The sequence below is a fragment of the Narcine bancroftii genome, chromosome 1 (genome assembly GCF_036971445.1).
Source record: "Narcine bancroftii isolate sNarBan1 chromosome 1, sNarBan1.hap1, whole genome shotgun sequence".
NCBI classification, from domain to species: domain Eukaryota; kingdom Metazoa; phylum Chordata; class Chondrichthyes; order Torpediniformes; family Narcinidae; genus Narcine; species Narcine bancroftii.
In genome coordinates this window covers 27,529,968-27,545,542 of record NC_091469.1, presented here as the reverse complement: position 1 = coordinate 27,545,542, position 15,575 = coordinate 27,529,968, and the positions used below count along the sequence as shown (strand labels likewise).

Genomic DNA, 15,575 nt, shown 5'->3' with positions numbered 1-15,575 from the left:
ATTGACACCACACCCTATAAAGTATGGGATATTCTGAGGTAGAGATTAATGCAACTCCTTTTGTATAGATATATCACAATGAAATGCTACTTCACACATAAAATGGAAAGAGATCTGTGACTAAAAGTGAACTTGATCTGTATTCATGATGTCAAGCAAGCACCCACAAATCTCTCAAGAGAAACGTTCTTCTCAACCATAACTAATTGTTGTGGTACTTTATTATTGATATTTTAAATATGGAAACAATATTGAGACGACAAAAGTATTTTGACGTCATTACCCTCTGAGTAATATACTGCAAGGTACCAGATGATAATAGATTAGCTCCAATACTATTTCATGTTGACAGATATTGTTAGTGTATGCTGTGAGAAATTAATGAACTTATCGAATGCTTGATAAGTAGAAAAGGTACAGAAATTTTGTAAAATATAATAAATTGCAAGAGAGTGTAATTGAATACAGAGTCATCATTTAAGTATTGTATGGTTCCGTATTATCAATGTGATCATGTAAATTTGATAAAATATGGTGACATTTAAATTTGATAATTGTCTTAAAGGGCCATCACTCTGAAACTACACTGCTGGCCGCAAACCCAATGCATGGGAATGTAACATTTGGGACAAGAGATTTGGAATTTGGGACCAAGACTGATCCACTATTTAAGTTTTGTTTTAAATGCCATGGGAATGAAGGAAGGGATACAATTTTGGCCAAAGTGAAACCTTCATAGAATATAGAACAATACAGCACAATACAGGCCCTTCGGCCCTTGATGTCTTGCCGACCTATATATTCCTTGCTTTTAAAAAAGTATGAAACCCTCCCTACCCCGTAACTCTATTTTTCTTTCACCCCTGTGTTTGTCTAAGAGTCTCTTAATAAATGCCCCCAACGTTTCAGCTTCCACCATCATCCACAGCAAAACATTCCAGTCACCTACAAACCCCTGTGTAAATATCTTATCCTTGATATCTTCCTTTAACTTTGTACATATGTCTTCTGGTGTTTGCTCATTTTGCTCTGGAAAACAGGTGCTGGCTGTACACTTTATCTATCCCTCTCATAATCTTGTAGACTTCTCCTCTCATCCTTCTATACTCCAAAGAGGAAAGTCCCAGCTCTGCTAACCTTGCCTCATAAGACTTGTTTTCTATCCAGGTAACATCCTGGTAAATCTCCTCTGCACCCTCTCCATAGCTTTCACACCCTTCCTATAATAAAGTGATCAGAACTGAACAAAATACTCCAGTGTGGTCTCACCAGAGATTTGTAGAGTTGCAACATGACCTCTCTACTCCTGAATTCAATCCCCCTATTAATGAATTCCAGCATCCCATAGGCCTTCTTAACTATCCTATCAACCTGTGGGGTGACCTTGAGGGATGTATGGATTTGAACCCCAAGGTTCCTCTGTTTATCCACACTCTTAAGTAACCGACCATTAACCCTGTACTCAACTTTCCGGTTTGTCCTTCTAAGATGCATCACCTCACACTTATCCGGATTGCACTCCATCTGCCACTTTTCTGCACAACTCTGCATCCTGTCTATATCCTCTTGTCACCATCAACAACCTTCAGTTCCATCCACTACTTCTCCAACTTTCATATCTGCAAATTTACTGACCCATTCTTCCGCCTCTTCATCCAGGTCATTTATAAAAATCACAAAGAGCAGAGGTCCCAGAAAATATCTTTGCGGCACTCCACTAGTCACTGACCTCCAGGCAGAATATTTTCCTTCCCCTGCTTTCTTCCTACAATCCAATTTTTTTTTATCCACACAGCCAAGTTTCCTCTGATCCCATGCCTCATGTCTTTCTGGATGAGTCTATCATGGGGGACCTTGTTAAATACCTTGCTAAAATCCATGTAGACCACATCTACCACCCTAACCTCATTAATTTCTTTTGTTACCTCCTCAAAAGTTTCAATCAGACTCATGAGGCATGACCTTCCCTTCACATAGCCAGGCTAACTATCTTTAAGTAGACTGTACTTCTCCAAATACTCATGGATCCTCTCCTTAAGAATCCTCTCCATTAATTTGCACATCACTGATGTAAGACTCACCGATCTATAATTTCCTGGATTCTCCTTATTACTTTTTTTTAAACAGCGGGGTCTACATTTGTTATTATGTAATCCTCTGAATCCTCCCCTGCAGCCAAAGAGGATTCAAAGATCTTAGCTACCAGCTCAGCTATCTCTTCATTCTGACATTTTCTCTCTAAGGTCAGCCAATCTAACTTGGAACATGGTGTAACTGGTACAATTTGCAATGGGAACTCGCAAAATCTGATCCTGGGTTCTAAAAGTGAATTGCTGTGATTTATTGCACTTAACTTCAGCCAGGGATTATATCAGATTTATATTGTCCTTTATTCTTGAGTCCTCTGGTGACATTTGGAACATTAAAGCTGCCTGTCATTTGGAGCATTTCCCAAAAATGATGGAGAAGGCTGTAAAATGTTTCTGCCCTTGGAGTTTCATGATTCATTACTGTGATCCAGCCAAAAATCTGTTCCCCCTCACTGAATAGAATATCTGGTCATTATTATATTGCTGTACTAAGACATTGCTGTCTGCAAAATGTTCCTTTATGTTTCTTCATTCAGAAACAGCGACTACATTTCAAAAGTACTACGTGCCTTCTGACCCTCTGAAAGATGCCATAGAAATATAGTTCTTTTTAGAGTGGTTTTCATTTTCTTTGAAGCAATTGAATGGAACATAAATTCAACCTCAAGGGAAGGCACTAGAGGCTATTTGGATTCTCCTAGATCCTCTAGCTCAAGACTGACAGTTCATTCATGTTGTTAGATCATTAAACATAAAACTGTACAAGGCAGGAACAGGCACTTTGGCTCACCATGTCCACACCAACAATTATGCCCATCTAAATTAATCCCATCTGCCGCCACATAGTTTGTATCCCTCTATTCCATGCCTATACCTGTGTCTGACTACATGATAATGATAATAAATTTGATGTCATAAACATTGCACAATATTCATATGCACCAACACTTTTTACTTGCTGCAGCTGAACGGGGACTTTGTAAAGAAAAAATCCGACAATTGAAATAAAAAGAGATGATAGATACAAAATATAGACAAATAATATATATTCATAGCTACTCTAGTGTAAAATAAGTAAAATAATTGAATGCAATGGTGCAGGCAGTCCTTTTGTGGTATTGGAGCAGTTAGTGGAGGTTCAAGAGCCGGATAACTGTGGAAAGAAACTGTTCTTGAACCTAGAGATGATGGTCTTCTGGCTTCTGTTCCTTCTATCCAAAGGTAGCAGTGAGAAGAGGTGGTAACTTTCTGGACCTTCTGCATTCATGAACATTCATTTACCAAACCAGGCTATGATGCAACCAGTCAGTATACTTTCCACAGCACACCTGTAGAAGTTTAATAGCGTATTCAATGACTTGCCAAATCTCATAAGACCGCTGAAAAATCCAGTCTGCTGAGGCGTTAGTGTGTCTTCGTCACTGTTGTCTTGATGTGTTGGCTCTAGGAGAGGTCTTCTGAAATATGGACTCCGAGGAACTTGAAGGTTCCAATGCAGGCAACTTTTTGGTAAAGTCTTGGGAAGATGCTGCAGAAGTATGAGTATGAGCATAAGTGCAAGGTATAGATGGATAGAAACTTTTACTTGCTGCGCCACTCAGGTGTGTAAAATTCATCCTGCAGTGATTCTTTGCCTGTTCAAGATTAATCTGTAGCCTTTGTGTTTCTCTACCCCAATATTTACTCTGTTGATCTCCATCATTCTATTTCTTATTAACTCAAGATTATCCAATATTCAGTTTTCCTTATCCCATTCACTCATTATCACCAGTTAATTTAAACGGGGTCCCAGTTCATTTTCAAATTTCAATCCTTTTCAACCACCTGTCTCCAGGATCTTCTCCAACTCAACAGTCCTGCAAATTATCAGGCCTCAATATTGCTAGTGTCACCATCTTTGAATTAAAATGTTCTATGATTGGAGGATGTATCTTAAACTGCAAAGTTCAGGAATTCCCTCCCTAAACCCCCTGAGCTTCATTTCCTTGTTTTCTAGTTTTGAACTCCTCAACAGTTAACTCTTTGACAAAGCATTTGGCTATTGCGACATTATCACTTTGTGTAGCTCGAGATAAACTTTTGTTTGAAAACATTACAGCAAGGTGCTTTAAGAAGATTGACTATATTAAAATGTCTGCATAAACAGAAGATGTTGGAAGGAAAGCTATTCTCATCTGTTTATTTTCATATGGGCATTCCCACTCTGTTTATTGTTTTGCTTTAACTTCTCCTGGGACACCAAGTAGAAAATGCCCTCAGAAAAATGAGGTGCAGCAAAACTATCTTGTTAAGAGCACCTAATTGGGCTGTCAAGAAGTAGAAAAGAAAACTGTGTGCTGAGTTCAAAACACTTGACATCCAAAGATTTCAATGTGGTGTTTTGTGCTGTAGACCCAACAAGCAACTGCGCCACTCCCACCTCCCACCCCCTGCTGTACTCACAATCCTTCCCCTCCCCCATACTGCTTCAGTTTTGTATACCGAGTCAGAACAGAACCAAAATGAAAAGCCAAGCTCTGGAGCTTATTATCCAAGTACTGTAGTTACAACTCCATGTGGAACAGTTCTACTGCAAGCATTAAACCATCCAGTTTCATTCATTATTTTTTATTTCCCTTTTCTTTGTAGTTAGTCAAAATTACAAGTGGCTCTTGTTATCATTTGAGTTGCAAAATGATTTCTGACCTTGATTGACTTTCAAGTAACATTTATATGTGGAATGAAAAAGGAAGGGAATGCAAATTAATTCACAGAACTCAGAAATTATGTGCAGTTCTTTTCTTCTTACTATTTGAGCTCTCTAGAGCTTTAATGTGATTGACTGAAAGATTGCCCAACTATAAGGGCAGGACATTTGTGCAGGAAAGGACAAGAGGAAATACAGGCTGTCCTTGCCAGGTTGATGAAACACTCTAAAGCATGCCAAGCTTTGTCAAGGATGAACAAAATATTTGGACTCAAAGGCAAGCTTTTTTAAACTATTGACCACATGTACACACTCTCTCTCTTTCTCCTGCTGCCCTGGCCTCTGTAACCCCTCCTTGGCAATTTCTTCTTCCTTCTTTCACTCCCTCCCTTTCCTCACATTCTCCCTATTCTTACCCCTGGCCTCCCTCCCTCTCTTTTTTTTAAAATCCCCCTGTTTAATCTCTTCCTCTCTCCCCTTCTTCCTCTCCTTTGCTTGTTTGTTCCCTTTCCTGCATTCACTCACTGTCTCCCTTCTTCCCCATTCTCCCTTCTCTCACCCACTTACCACTTTCTCTGCTCTACTCTTCTCACCAAATCCACTTCTCATTTCCATCCCTTTCTTGCCCCACTCTCCCCATCACTCCTCCTTCCCCATTCTTGTCTCTCCACATGCATCCCGATCCTTGTCCTTTCATCACCCTCTCCTCTATCTCTTTCCCCACCCTGTCTGGTCTTTTTCTCCTCCAACTCTTCCCCTTTTGTTTTCATTTCACTACAACTCCCTTCTCTCTTCCCTAAATTTCCTCCTCCATCTTGCATCACTACTTCTGCTGATGAGGTGATGGTAGCCACTTAAGTTTATAGTTGTAAACCTCACCAACAATTTGTCCTGTTCCAACTATGTTGCCACTAGGCCCAAGGCAGCCTTTATTTCCTCAGAAACCTAAGAAAATTATGAATGCCCTATAGAAAGTATCCTGTTTTGATTCATCCCAGCTTTGTGCAGGAACTGCTCTGCTCAAGATCACAGAAATTGCAAAACGTTGTGGACACAGCTCAGGCCATTATGCAAACCAGCCTTCCCTGGGTCTACAAAAACCAACCTCCCAACAACGCTGTCCATTCTTCCTGCTTCCTCAGAAAAGCAGGCAACATTTGACCCTGGTCACATTCCCCTCTCCCCACTCTGGTCAGACAGAAGATACTGGAGTTTGAAGATATGGACCACCAGATTCAAGAACAGTTTCTTCAGGCTTTTAGCAGATTATTGAACAGACCCCTCATTAGTGAAATGATGATGCTCTTGCACTCTTCTTTCTTCCCTCCATGCTCACCTTCATTTCGTCACTTCCTCCTGACTCCCTTTCCTCCTCACACTACCTCTTCATCACAAACCACCCCTTCCCCCCCTCTCTCCCTTCCCCTTTCCTATTCCTCTAAACTCCTCCCTTCTCTCTGCAAGCCATCTATCCCTCGCTTATCCACTCGCTTCCTTTACCTTTCATTCCCTATCCTAACTCCACTGCACCTTTCCCTGGGCCTTCTCTCTCTCCCCTCTTGCTGCCTCTCTCTCCCCCTCTCTCTATTTCACTCTTCCACCCCCACCTAACCTCTTTAGCATCTCCCCTTGACTAATTAGCTGTTCCTCTCCTCTTTCCTCCTTCTTCACTTCTGCTCCATCCTTCCCCTAACCTTTCCTCTCTCCTCTTGTCCCATCCTCTCTTTCCTCCCCCTCCTTCCTCTTCCATCCCCTCCCTCCTTCTCTGTCTCCCTTTCCCTCCATGCTAACCTCTCCAATCCTTTCCTTCCCTCTTCGTTCCCTCCATCCTTCCCACCCACTTTTCTCCTTCCCCTAAGCTTCCCTTCCCTCAGTGCTAAACCATTTCCTCTCCTCAACCCCGATGATAATTTGCCGTACAGTTGAGGAGATCAGTGAGTAGGGTGCTGGGGAAAGGCTGGATTTTCTACTGATGTTTGCCTGCCTTCCTAAATGTGTTTGCAATTAAACCCAAGCCTGCTGGCGGCACGCGGCTGACGTCAGCCCCAACTCAGCACTGGCGAGTTTCGCCGCGCTGTCGAGCGGGGCAGACCGAGCAAGGAGAGCGCCGCCAACGCCAAGTGAGGCGGGGGTGAGAGAGGGGGAGGGGGGGGGGGGGGTGTGTGGAGAGAAGCGGAAAACTTGGCGCATTGCTGGCGAGAGGCTCTGGAAAAGTGAGCGCCGTGAGGGGCAAGGTGGAGTGGGGAAGGAAACCAGCGGCAAGGTATTGCGGACAGCGAAACTGAGTTGGAGCCGGGGCATTTAATGACTTGAACCGGACAAGAAGACGGTCACCTTCGGACAGACACACCTCTCGGAGGTGGGAAAGAACGAACAATACCCACTTCCAAAACGTTTTTTCCCCCTCTCTCGCTTTGTGAAGATGGTATTCTATGGGCTTGTATTGAGGCGGCAGAGTTGCAGGCGGGATTGATTAATCACAGGCAATTGTATTAATCGGAGGTACAAAACTTAGTTGTTGGAAAAGTCACTCTCGGCCGAACGAGCGCAAGGCAGCAGAAGAGCGAGCCAAGGTACCTGCGGACGGACGCCTGGAGATCTGTGTTCATATTTATTTCTGTATATTTTGCATGATCGAAATTGAGATTTTCCTTCCACGATTTCTTGTACTTTATTTGTAACAGGGATGATTTATGGGAAGAAAGTTGGGTTGATTTTCGGCATCTTTCATGTTTTTAAACACCGCTGCAGCTGCCTAGTTTGTGAAAAAAACCCCATACTTTGTAACTGAAAGATAAGATTGGAAGTTTTCGCCTGACGGACGGGAGGGAGGTTTAACCCAGTGCACTAAGGTGACTGCTGAAGCTCCGAGGTGCCCCAGTCTGTAAGGTAATTGAGTGCCTGGATATAAATTCCGTTGGAAGGGTGGGTGGGGACTGTGACTTTCAGTCAGTCTTTTATAGGGTTTAACTTTGGTGAAGGAATATAGATATACAACCCTTCTATCCTGCGTCAGGATTTGATTGGATTGTGGGATGATTTACACCACCTTCTTTAACCCCGGGTTGACATCAGCTCGGCCCCCCTCCCGACTGACTTACCTCACCCATGCAAAATTAACTGTGCCAGATTTGTGATCGACTTCAGTCGGAGGCAGTTGTAGGTCTTTGTGTGGGAAAGGTGTTTTCCAACAATCCCCTTCCCGGGATAGGAACAAGGAGGGAGAGATTGTGGGGAACTTGGAAACTTCACCTGCGAGTGGAGTGGATGATACTTCTTGCTTGTGTTTCACGGATCTGGCTTGATACTTACCCACCAACAAAAAAAACCTAGCCCTTGCGCGCCATGAGGGAATCACTGCGTGTTTCTGCAGGTTGAATTGGAAGATCGAAAGGGGCGACTCACTCTTGCCTTTAGCAGCATGGCAGAGCCCCGAAGACGCGCTGGTTGCGAGTTGCTGGAAGGAGCCTGCCATTCACACAGCGCCGCAATGCCATGACTCAATCCCGTGCCTGGTTGACATGTTCACAAGGATCGCTTTCAATCGAGTACCGCCGCACAGAGGTCAAACGGCGAAGCTGTAAATGGAGGGTGCCAATGAATGGACGTTTTCCATTCCAACCCCGCAACTGCTCGTTTTGTTTGAGAGAGCTGTCATTGATCGCTTCTTGGCCTTTTGGCTCAGATCTGTTCTTATCAGTTTAATATCTGATACGTCCCTTATCTAGGGACCCAAAAAAGAGAGAGCTGTCATTCTGCCGTGTGGCCGCCTGCTTTTTAATGACATTTGGCAAAAAAAAAACAAGGTTTGGTGGATTGCTTAATGACACCATGCATTTGTCTATCAGGAAATGAATATTGTCAGGTTGGACAATGCTTTGAAGGATTGCGTTACTTTATTCTGGTGACCGTGCGATTGCAGGGCTCCACTGGATGTCAATCCGAGATCGCAGGTGAGCTCGCATGGCTCGGGTCCGACGAATATCCAGCCGGGATGGTCTCGTGCCAGTTATTTGCTGGGAGGGTATGTTTGTAAAAATGTCTTCCTTAATTAATGAATCTTAAAGAACAGGAGGAGGCTATTCGGCCCTTTGTGCCCGTGAGAGCTGTTCAATTAGTCAAACTTTCCCACCGCCTGCAGCCCAGCTCAATGAAATCCTCTCATTAGAGTTCAGAATTCCCTTTTCACATGATTGCTGGATTTGCTCCATTGTTCACTATTGTTGGCAGTGAGCGGTCCGGAGACACCACTGAATCCGGAGAAGGTAAATGAAGGAAACTCCATTGAACAGGTTCTCTAATATGCTCCACAGCCTGGCACCTCCACCTGCCACTCAGCGTCAGACCGAATGAGTGAAGCTTTAAAGCTGTTGTACAAATTGAATCATTTCTATAGGAGCACGTGGGTTCCTTGGAGTTCAGAAGAATAAGGGGGAAGCTCAAAGAAGCATTTCGAATATTGAAAGGTCTGGACAAAGTAGATGTGGCAATGTTTCCCATGGTAGGGGAGTCAAGGACATGCGGGCACAACTTCAGGATTGAAGGGCGTCCATTTAAAACAATTGTGGAGGAATTTCTTTAGCCAGAGAGTGGTGAACTTCTGGAATTTGCTGCTACAGGTAGCTGAGGAGGCCAGATCATTGGATGTATTTAAGCCAGGGATTGATAGCTATCTGAATAGTCAGGGTATCAAAAGTTATGGGGAGAAGGCAGGGGAGTGGGGCTGAGGATAAAGAATCAACTCTTGATGGAATGGCAGAGTAGACTCGAAAGGATGAAAGACCTACATCTGCTCCTATACATTATCTTCTGGTCTGACTAAAAATGAAAGCCTGATATTGGCCAGGATAAAATAAATTGTGTCTCAACAGACACAATGAACTGCAACGATCTTGTAGTGTATATCCCCAGGAACACTGGTCTCCATTTGTTTTAGGTGTGTTAATTTACCTCATGCAGTGTCAGCACATTGGTTTGTGGTGGTCTGTGATCTCAGCAGGAGCACAGTCAGACTGAACACATGGGTGATATTTTATGTATTTCCTAATTGGCACTTATCTAAGTTTTACCTTGCTGAACTCTCACTTCTCTCTTTTAATTGGTGTAATTAACTCAAATGTAACTGCAAAATAAAACAGCCAGGGTGAAGACTTTGAAGTTCTTTTTGCAAACGTATGTCATTGTTATCTTGGCAACTTTTTATGCAGATGCATTAATTACTTAAGATCTTAAACATGTCTCACTGAAAGCCACAATGAATAGTGGAGCTTAATGTTGTTTTGTGATCCATAAGCAAAAGTTTAGGATGTGTAAAATGACATGAACCCTGGGGCATAATGACCCAATTTTCCTGGCTCAGGCTGCTGCCCTGTGACAAATGTGGTTGCGTTTACCTTGTCCAGATATGGAGAGCCTCTCTTACTGGCTTCAGTATTCTGGAGTTCAATGACATGCTCTCCAAGTGGTCTTTCAATGAGGAATCCTGTTCTTGAAATATAGCTGATGGCCTTTGATCAGCGCTCAGGTTAGGTGTCAGCTGTGCAACTGGAACCAGTAACTGATCTGAAGCTTTTAACTTTCTGAAAGCTGGCAACATTTATTTTTACATAAATTTAATTAAAATCACAATCTTATGGTTATATATTTAGCAGGAAATATCGCTAGAATAAACACACAGAAATGCTGGAGGAGGTAAAACACAGGATACTGTTGACACCATGGTTAAATGAGAAAACACACAAATGCTAGAGGAATTCAGCAGGTCTCGCAATGTCCATAGGAAGTAAAGATATAGAACCAATGTTTTGGGCCTGTCCCCTCCTTTGAAGAAGGACTCTGGCTCGAAACATTGGTTATAATTCTTTACCTCCCATGGGTGCAGTAGAGGCTTGCAGATTTCCTCCAGTTCTGTGTTTTTACTACAATTATAGCGCATATAAACTTTCATGTTTCACTCCTTTTTCTCTATCGTCCCCATTTCAATCAACATGCACATGGATATTTTTTTCAAAATCTTTTTAGCCTCCACTGCCCCTCACTTGTCTGATTGTCACATAAAGTTCAGCAATGGAACAAACTCATGAACTTGGCTTTTTGGATTCGCTGCATTTCACATTTAATAGTACATGTGTAAAAAGTCCTGAAGAGCAATTTAGAAAATGTAACATTACAGCACAGTAGAGGCCCTTCAGTTCATGCTGATGAGCCAACTGATGTAAACCTACTCCACAACAATGTAAACCTACCCTACCTCATACCTATTACCCTTTAATTTTCTTCTATCCAAGACTATCTGAGTCTTTTGAATGTCCCTATTGTACCAGCTTCTACTACTGCCCCCAGCAATGCATTCCAGGCACCTATCATTCTCTGTGTTTTTTTAAAAAAAAACACCTCTGACATCTCCCCTAAACTTTCCTCCACTCACTTTAAACCGATGTCCTCTGGTATTTGCTGTTGTTTTTCAGGGATAAGGTGCTGGCTGTCCACCCTACCTAAGCCCCTCATAATCTTGTATAGCTCTATTAAGTCACATCTCATCCTTTGTCACTCTAAAAGAAAAGCTCTAATTATTGACAACCTTGCTTCACCATGGTCCAGGGCCCCATACCGTCCTTCCAAGTTAAGCAATACTTCATCTGTATATTTACTGCGCCTGGAGCACCCTTTGTGGCATTCGCTCAGCTCCTCCTCTCAATCTGCAACCACAGCGACCTCCCAGTGGCCAACCACTTCAATTCTGGGTCACACTCCCATGCTCATAAGCCTGTCTATGGCCTTATGTACTGTCCCACCCTGACCACCCACGGATTGGAAGAACAACACTTTATTTTCCATCTGGGCACCCTCCAGCCAGATGGCATGAACTGGTTTCCATTAAACCTGCTTGCCTTTTCTTCCCCCTCCCCCATCTCCGGCTTTTCCAGTTCTTTCACCTACACAGCCCCACCTTTCCACTCCCTTTCCCTCAGTGCCACTGTTCCCTTCCTCCCTTCTCCACCTATCATCTCCTGCTTTGCCACCCCCTTTCCTCTCCCACTCTTTTATTTTGATGTTCACTGGCTTTTCCTCATACCTTGAAGGGCTCAAGCCCAAAACGTCAGTCATGTATCTCTTCCTTTGCTACATAAAGGACACTTTGACCGGCTGAGTCTCTCCAGCATTGTGTGTTTTTACTTCAACCACTGTGGCCACAGAATTCTGTGTTTTACACTTTGCTTCATAAGATGTTCTCCAACCCAGGCAACATCCTGGTAAATCTCCTCTGCCCCCTCTCTAAAGCATCTATATCCTTCCTGTATTGAGGCGACCAGAACACAATATCCCAAGTGTGGTCCAACCAGACTTTCAAAGAGCTTCAATGTTATCTCACAGCTCTTGAACTCATTCCTGACAAATGAAGGTCAGCCCAGCACGTGCTTTCTGAAACAATGCTGAGTGCTGTTGGTTCCATTTGTGACCAAGGCTAATAACTACCAGGATCTGGTCTATTAATCCACATTGCTTGTACTTCATTTTATGATTGAAAGAATCAGAATTATTTTATTTAAAACCTTTTGAACTGCTTCAACATTTCAGGGGATTGGCTGGCGCAGTGATGGGGATCTATGCCTGGTAGTCTTCAAATTCTAGACTCAAGGGGTTAGGTGTAATGTTAAGATGGATGATGGAGAGATGAAGTTGTTAATGATGTCCTGTTTTCTGACTGGTCAAAAATAAGGGGGAATAAAAAATGAGAACAAAAAGACTTGAAGATATGGTCAGGTTCAGTAAATTCACACATGGCAGATTAGGAAGAGTATTTAAGATAGAGTCGAGGGAAAACTAATTGTTTTCAATTCATGATGACAATTTCCGAGTGATATGAGTGAACTCGAGTATAAAACAAAGTTAACATTGCATGCACGGCAAGTAATCAGCAGGCAAAGAGTATTAATTGCATGGTTTGAAGTACAGCAACAGGAAATCTTGCTGTCATCGAATAGGCCTTTGGTAGGATTACACCTAAAATAAGTATTGTATCTAGTTTGAGCCCCACATTCCCTACCCCACTGCAGAAATGAAAGAGTTGTTCTCAGGACTAGTATTGGTTGATGGTCACTGGAAAATAAGAGCGTATCTGATTCAAACATGGTGGATACCAAAGGGGTGTTTCTGCTGGCTGCATCATCCAGAATAGAAGCTGTGACCCTGGACAGAGGATTTGGCCATTTAGGGTTGAGATAAGTAGGAATTTCTCCATAAAAAATGATGTGAATCTTTGGAATTATTTACTCCAGAGAGCAGTAAGTACAGAGTTATCGAGCATATTAATGGATCTATAGATATTGAGGGAATAAAGGGACTGGGGGGAGGGCAGGGGGGAGGAGGATAAGAAGTGCACATGAAGAGGAAACTCATTCATGATCAAATAAGATAACAAACTTGAGGGGCTGTATGTTTTGTTCTTTTGTGGATGAATATCTTTTTGATAGATTTTGCATTCCAATGAAGCTATTATTTGTGCAGTGACTGGAATGTGTCTCTTAATTGCAATCAAACATGATGTCAAACTAAAGAGAGATGAAGTTGGATTTCTGTTGCACTTTTTTTTGGCTCAAGGGCATCCCAAACTCTTATTGCAGCCACTAATATATCATGTTTGAGGATAAGAAATTAATAATAAATAATTTGAGGGGATAGCATGGTTAGTTTAGTGGTTAGTGCAATGCTGTTACTACGCCAGTGACCTGGGTTGGAATCCATTGCATGGAGTTTGTATGTTCTCCTTCTGACTGTGTGGGTTTCCTCTGGGTGTTTGGTTCCCTCCATATTCTAAAGATATACAGGGTTGGAAGGTTAATTGGTAATATGAGTTTATTTGGGTGGTGTGGGCTTGTGAGCCAGAAGGGTCTGTTACTGCTGTATCTCTTTGAATATTTTATTTAAAATTTTCATAGTATCCAAATACAGAAAATGATAATTATATATTTAAATCAGTTATACATGCTACAAATTATATCTCAATAAACCCCACCAACCCCCTCCCTCAAATAATAATCCCCAAAATAAAAAGCGACAAGAAAGAAAATAAAAAAAAGATAGAAATAAAATTACTGGAAAGTTAGAAAAAGGAAAAAATCTTGGTTACCAAAATATCATCACCATTCTTACAACTTTTCCTTCAATGTCATCATTTATTTATTTATCCCAAGGAGTTAGCAAGGTTTCATGAGGTTCAGGGAAAACTCTTTATAAACTCATACCTACTTAATGTAAGTATGGGTGCTAAATTTTCAGAAAAGCATAGTATTTATTCCTTAAATTATGTATAATTTTCTCAAGAGGTATACAGCTATGTATTTCTACATGCCATCTTTCCATTCCCAAATGGGAATCTGATTTCCATATCTCTGCTATACATTTTCTTGCAACTGCTAACGCAATTTTCATAAATTTCTTTTGGAAAAAAATCAGTTTCAATTTTGGTCTTTCCACTGAAAAATTGCCCAATAAGAAAAGCATTGGATCTTGTGGAAGTTTAACTCCCGTAACTTGTTCTAGAAATTTTCCTAATTCTGTCCGAAATGGCCTCAATTTTGAACATGACCACGTAAAATACAAAAGTGCCTGTCTCTTGACTATACCTAAAATATTTATTTGATAGATCTGTTTTTAATCTATTTAATTTTTTTGAAATAATTGATGCAAAAAATTATATTGGACCAATCTATATCTAAAATTTGTTGTATTTTTGTATTTCTCATGCTATCATAACATAATTCCTGCCAATATTTGTATTCAAATCCATTTCCAATCTCCATCTAGATCTATGTATTCTTCAAAGTTCCTTTTTGCTATAATATATACATAGCAGATATAAATACCTTAGTAAATCTATTACAAATCAAAGTTTCTACATCTCTTCTTTCAGGTAATAACTGCTGGACCCAGTTTATCTTGTAAATATACTTTTAATTGACAATAACAAAATACTGTATCCTGCATTTATTTTTTAATTGATCAAATGACATTAAATTCATAACAATCTTCTATATTTGTAATTCCTTCAGAAAACTAAATATTAAAATGTCTAAAAAGTCTATTTTTCGTAGTAAGTGGTATAAGTATATTTTGAATCAAAGGGATTTTAATTAACCCATAATTCTTTCATTGTTTACTTTATTCCATATATTATATTTCTGTTAATTTTTCTAACGATAATCTTGACATCTTGCCCTTTCAAAGAAATTTCCTTACATATTTATTTATTTCCTGAAAAAAAAAAGTTTTGCAGAAGAGATATAGGTAATGTTTGAAAAAGATTTTGCACTCTTGGAAATGTATTCATTTTTTTATACAGTTAACTCTTCCCAATGTTATTGGTAATTCCATCCATTTTTATAAATCTTCATCAATTTTCTTAAGTAAAGGGTATAATTTAACTTGTATATTATTTAAATTATTATCTACTCATGTTCCTAAATATTTTATTCCTTTCTGTGCTCTAAATTAAAATGTAAAAAAACGTTTTGCCCAGAATAGCTACCGCTTTTAAATTGTGCTACATGTGTTTTTGTTTAAACTCCGTAAGAGGACTGGAGTTAGGTTTAATTTAAAAGGCACCATCTTTGACAGTGCTGTCCTTAAACAGCACTGCACTAATTTACCAGTCTTTCTGATGTGCTCAAGTCTTTGTATAGCTTGAATCCCTGAGCTGATGAAAAGGTAAGGATGCTGATGTATTGAGCAGCAACCTATGCTGTGTTAAGAGTTTGTGGATATAGGGAAGGCTGTATATTGCTATTTAATTTCCTAGT

The 15,575-nt window shown here is 41.0% G+C and overlaps 1 protein-coding gene and 1 pseudogene across 10 annotated transcripts in view; both read left to right on the top strand.

The window, feature by feature from the left end:
• The first annotated feature begins 6,820 nt into the window (after positions 1-6,820).
• lpar1 (lysophosphatidic acid receptor 1) overlaps positions 6,821-15,575 on the top strand; it is a 233,373-nt gene continuing 224,618 nt past the window's right edge. For 2 of the 10 annotated variants that reach the window (XM_069922971.1, XM_069922974.1), the window contains exon 1: positions 6,933-7,135. Coding sequence is in view for 3 of the 10 variants with exons in the window: in XM_069922989.1 (XP_069779090.1) it covers positions 8,600-8,800 (201 nt within the window). In the remaining 7 variants the exon portion in view is untranslated. Of the gene's footprint in view, positions 6,897-6,932; positions 7,350-7,512; positions 7,666-7,888; positions 8,801-15,575 lie in introns of those variants that run through there. The other 8 variants (XM_069922966.1, XM_069922969.1, XM_069922980.1 and 5 more) reach the window with 7 other exon arrangements.
• Positions 8,437-8,657, top strand: LOC138752071 (U2 spliceosomal RNA; annotated as a pseudogene).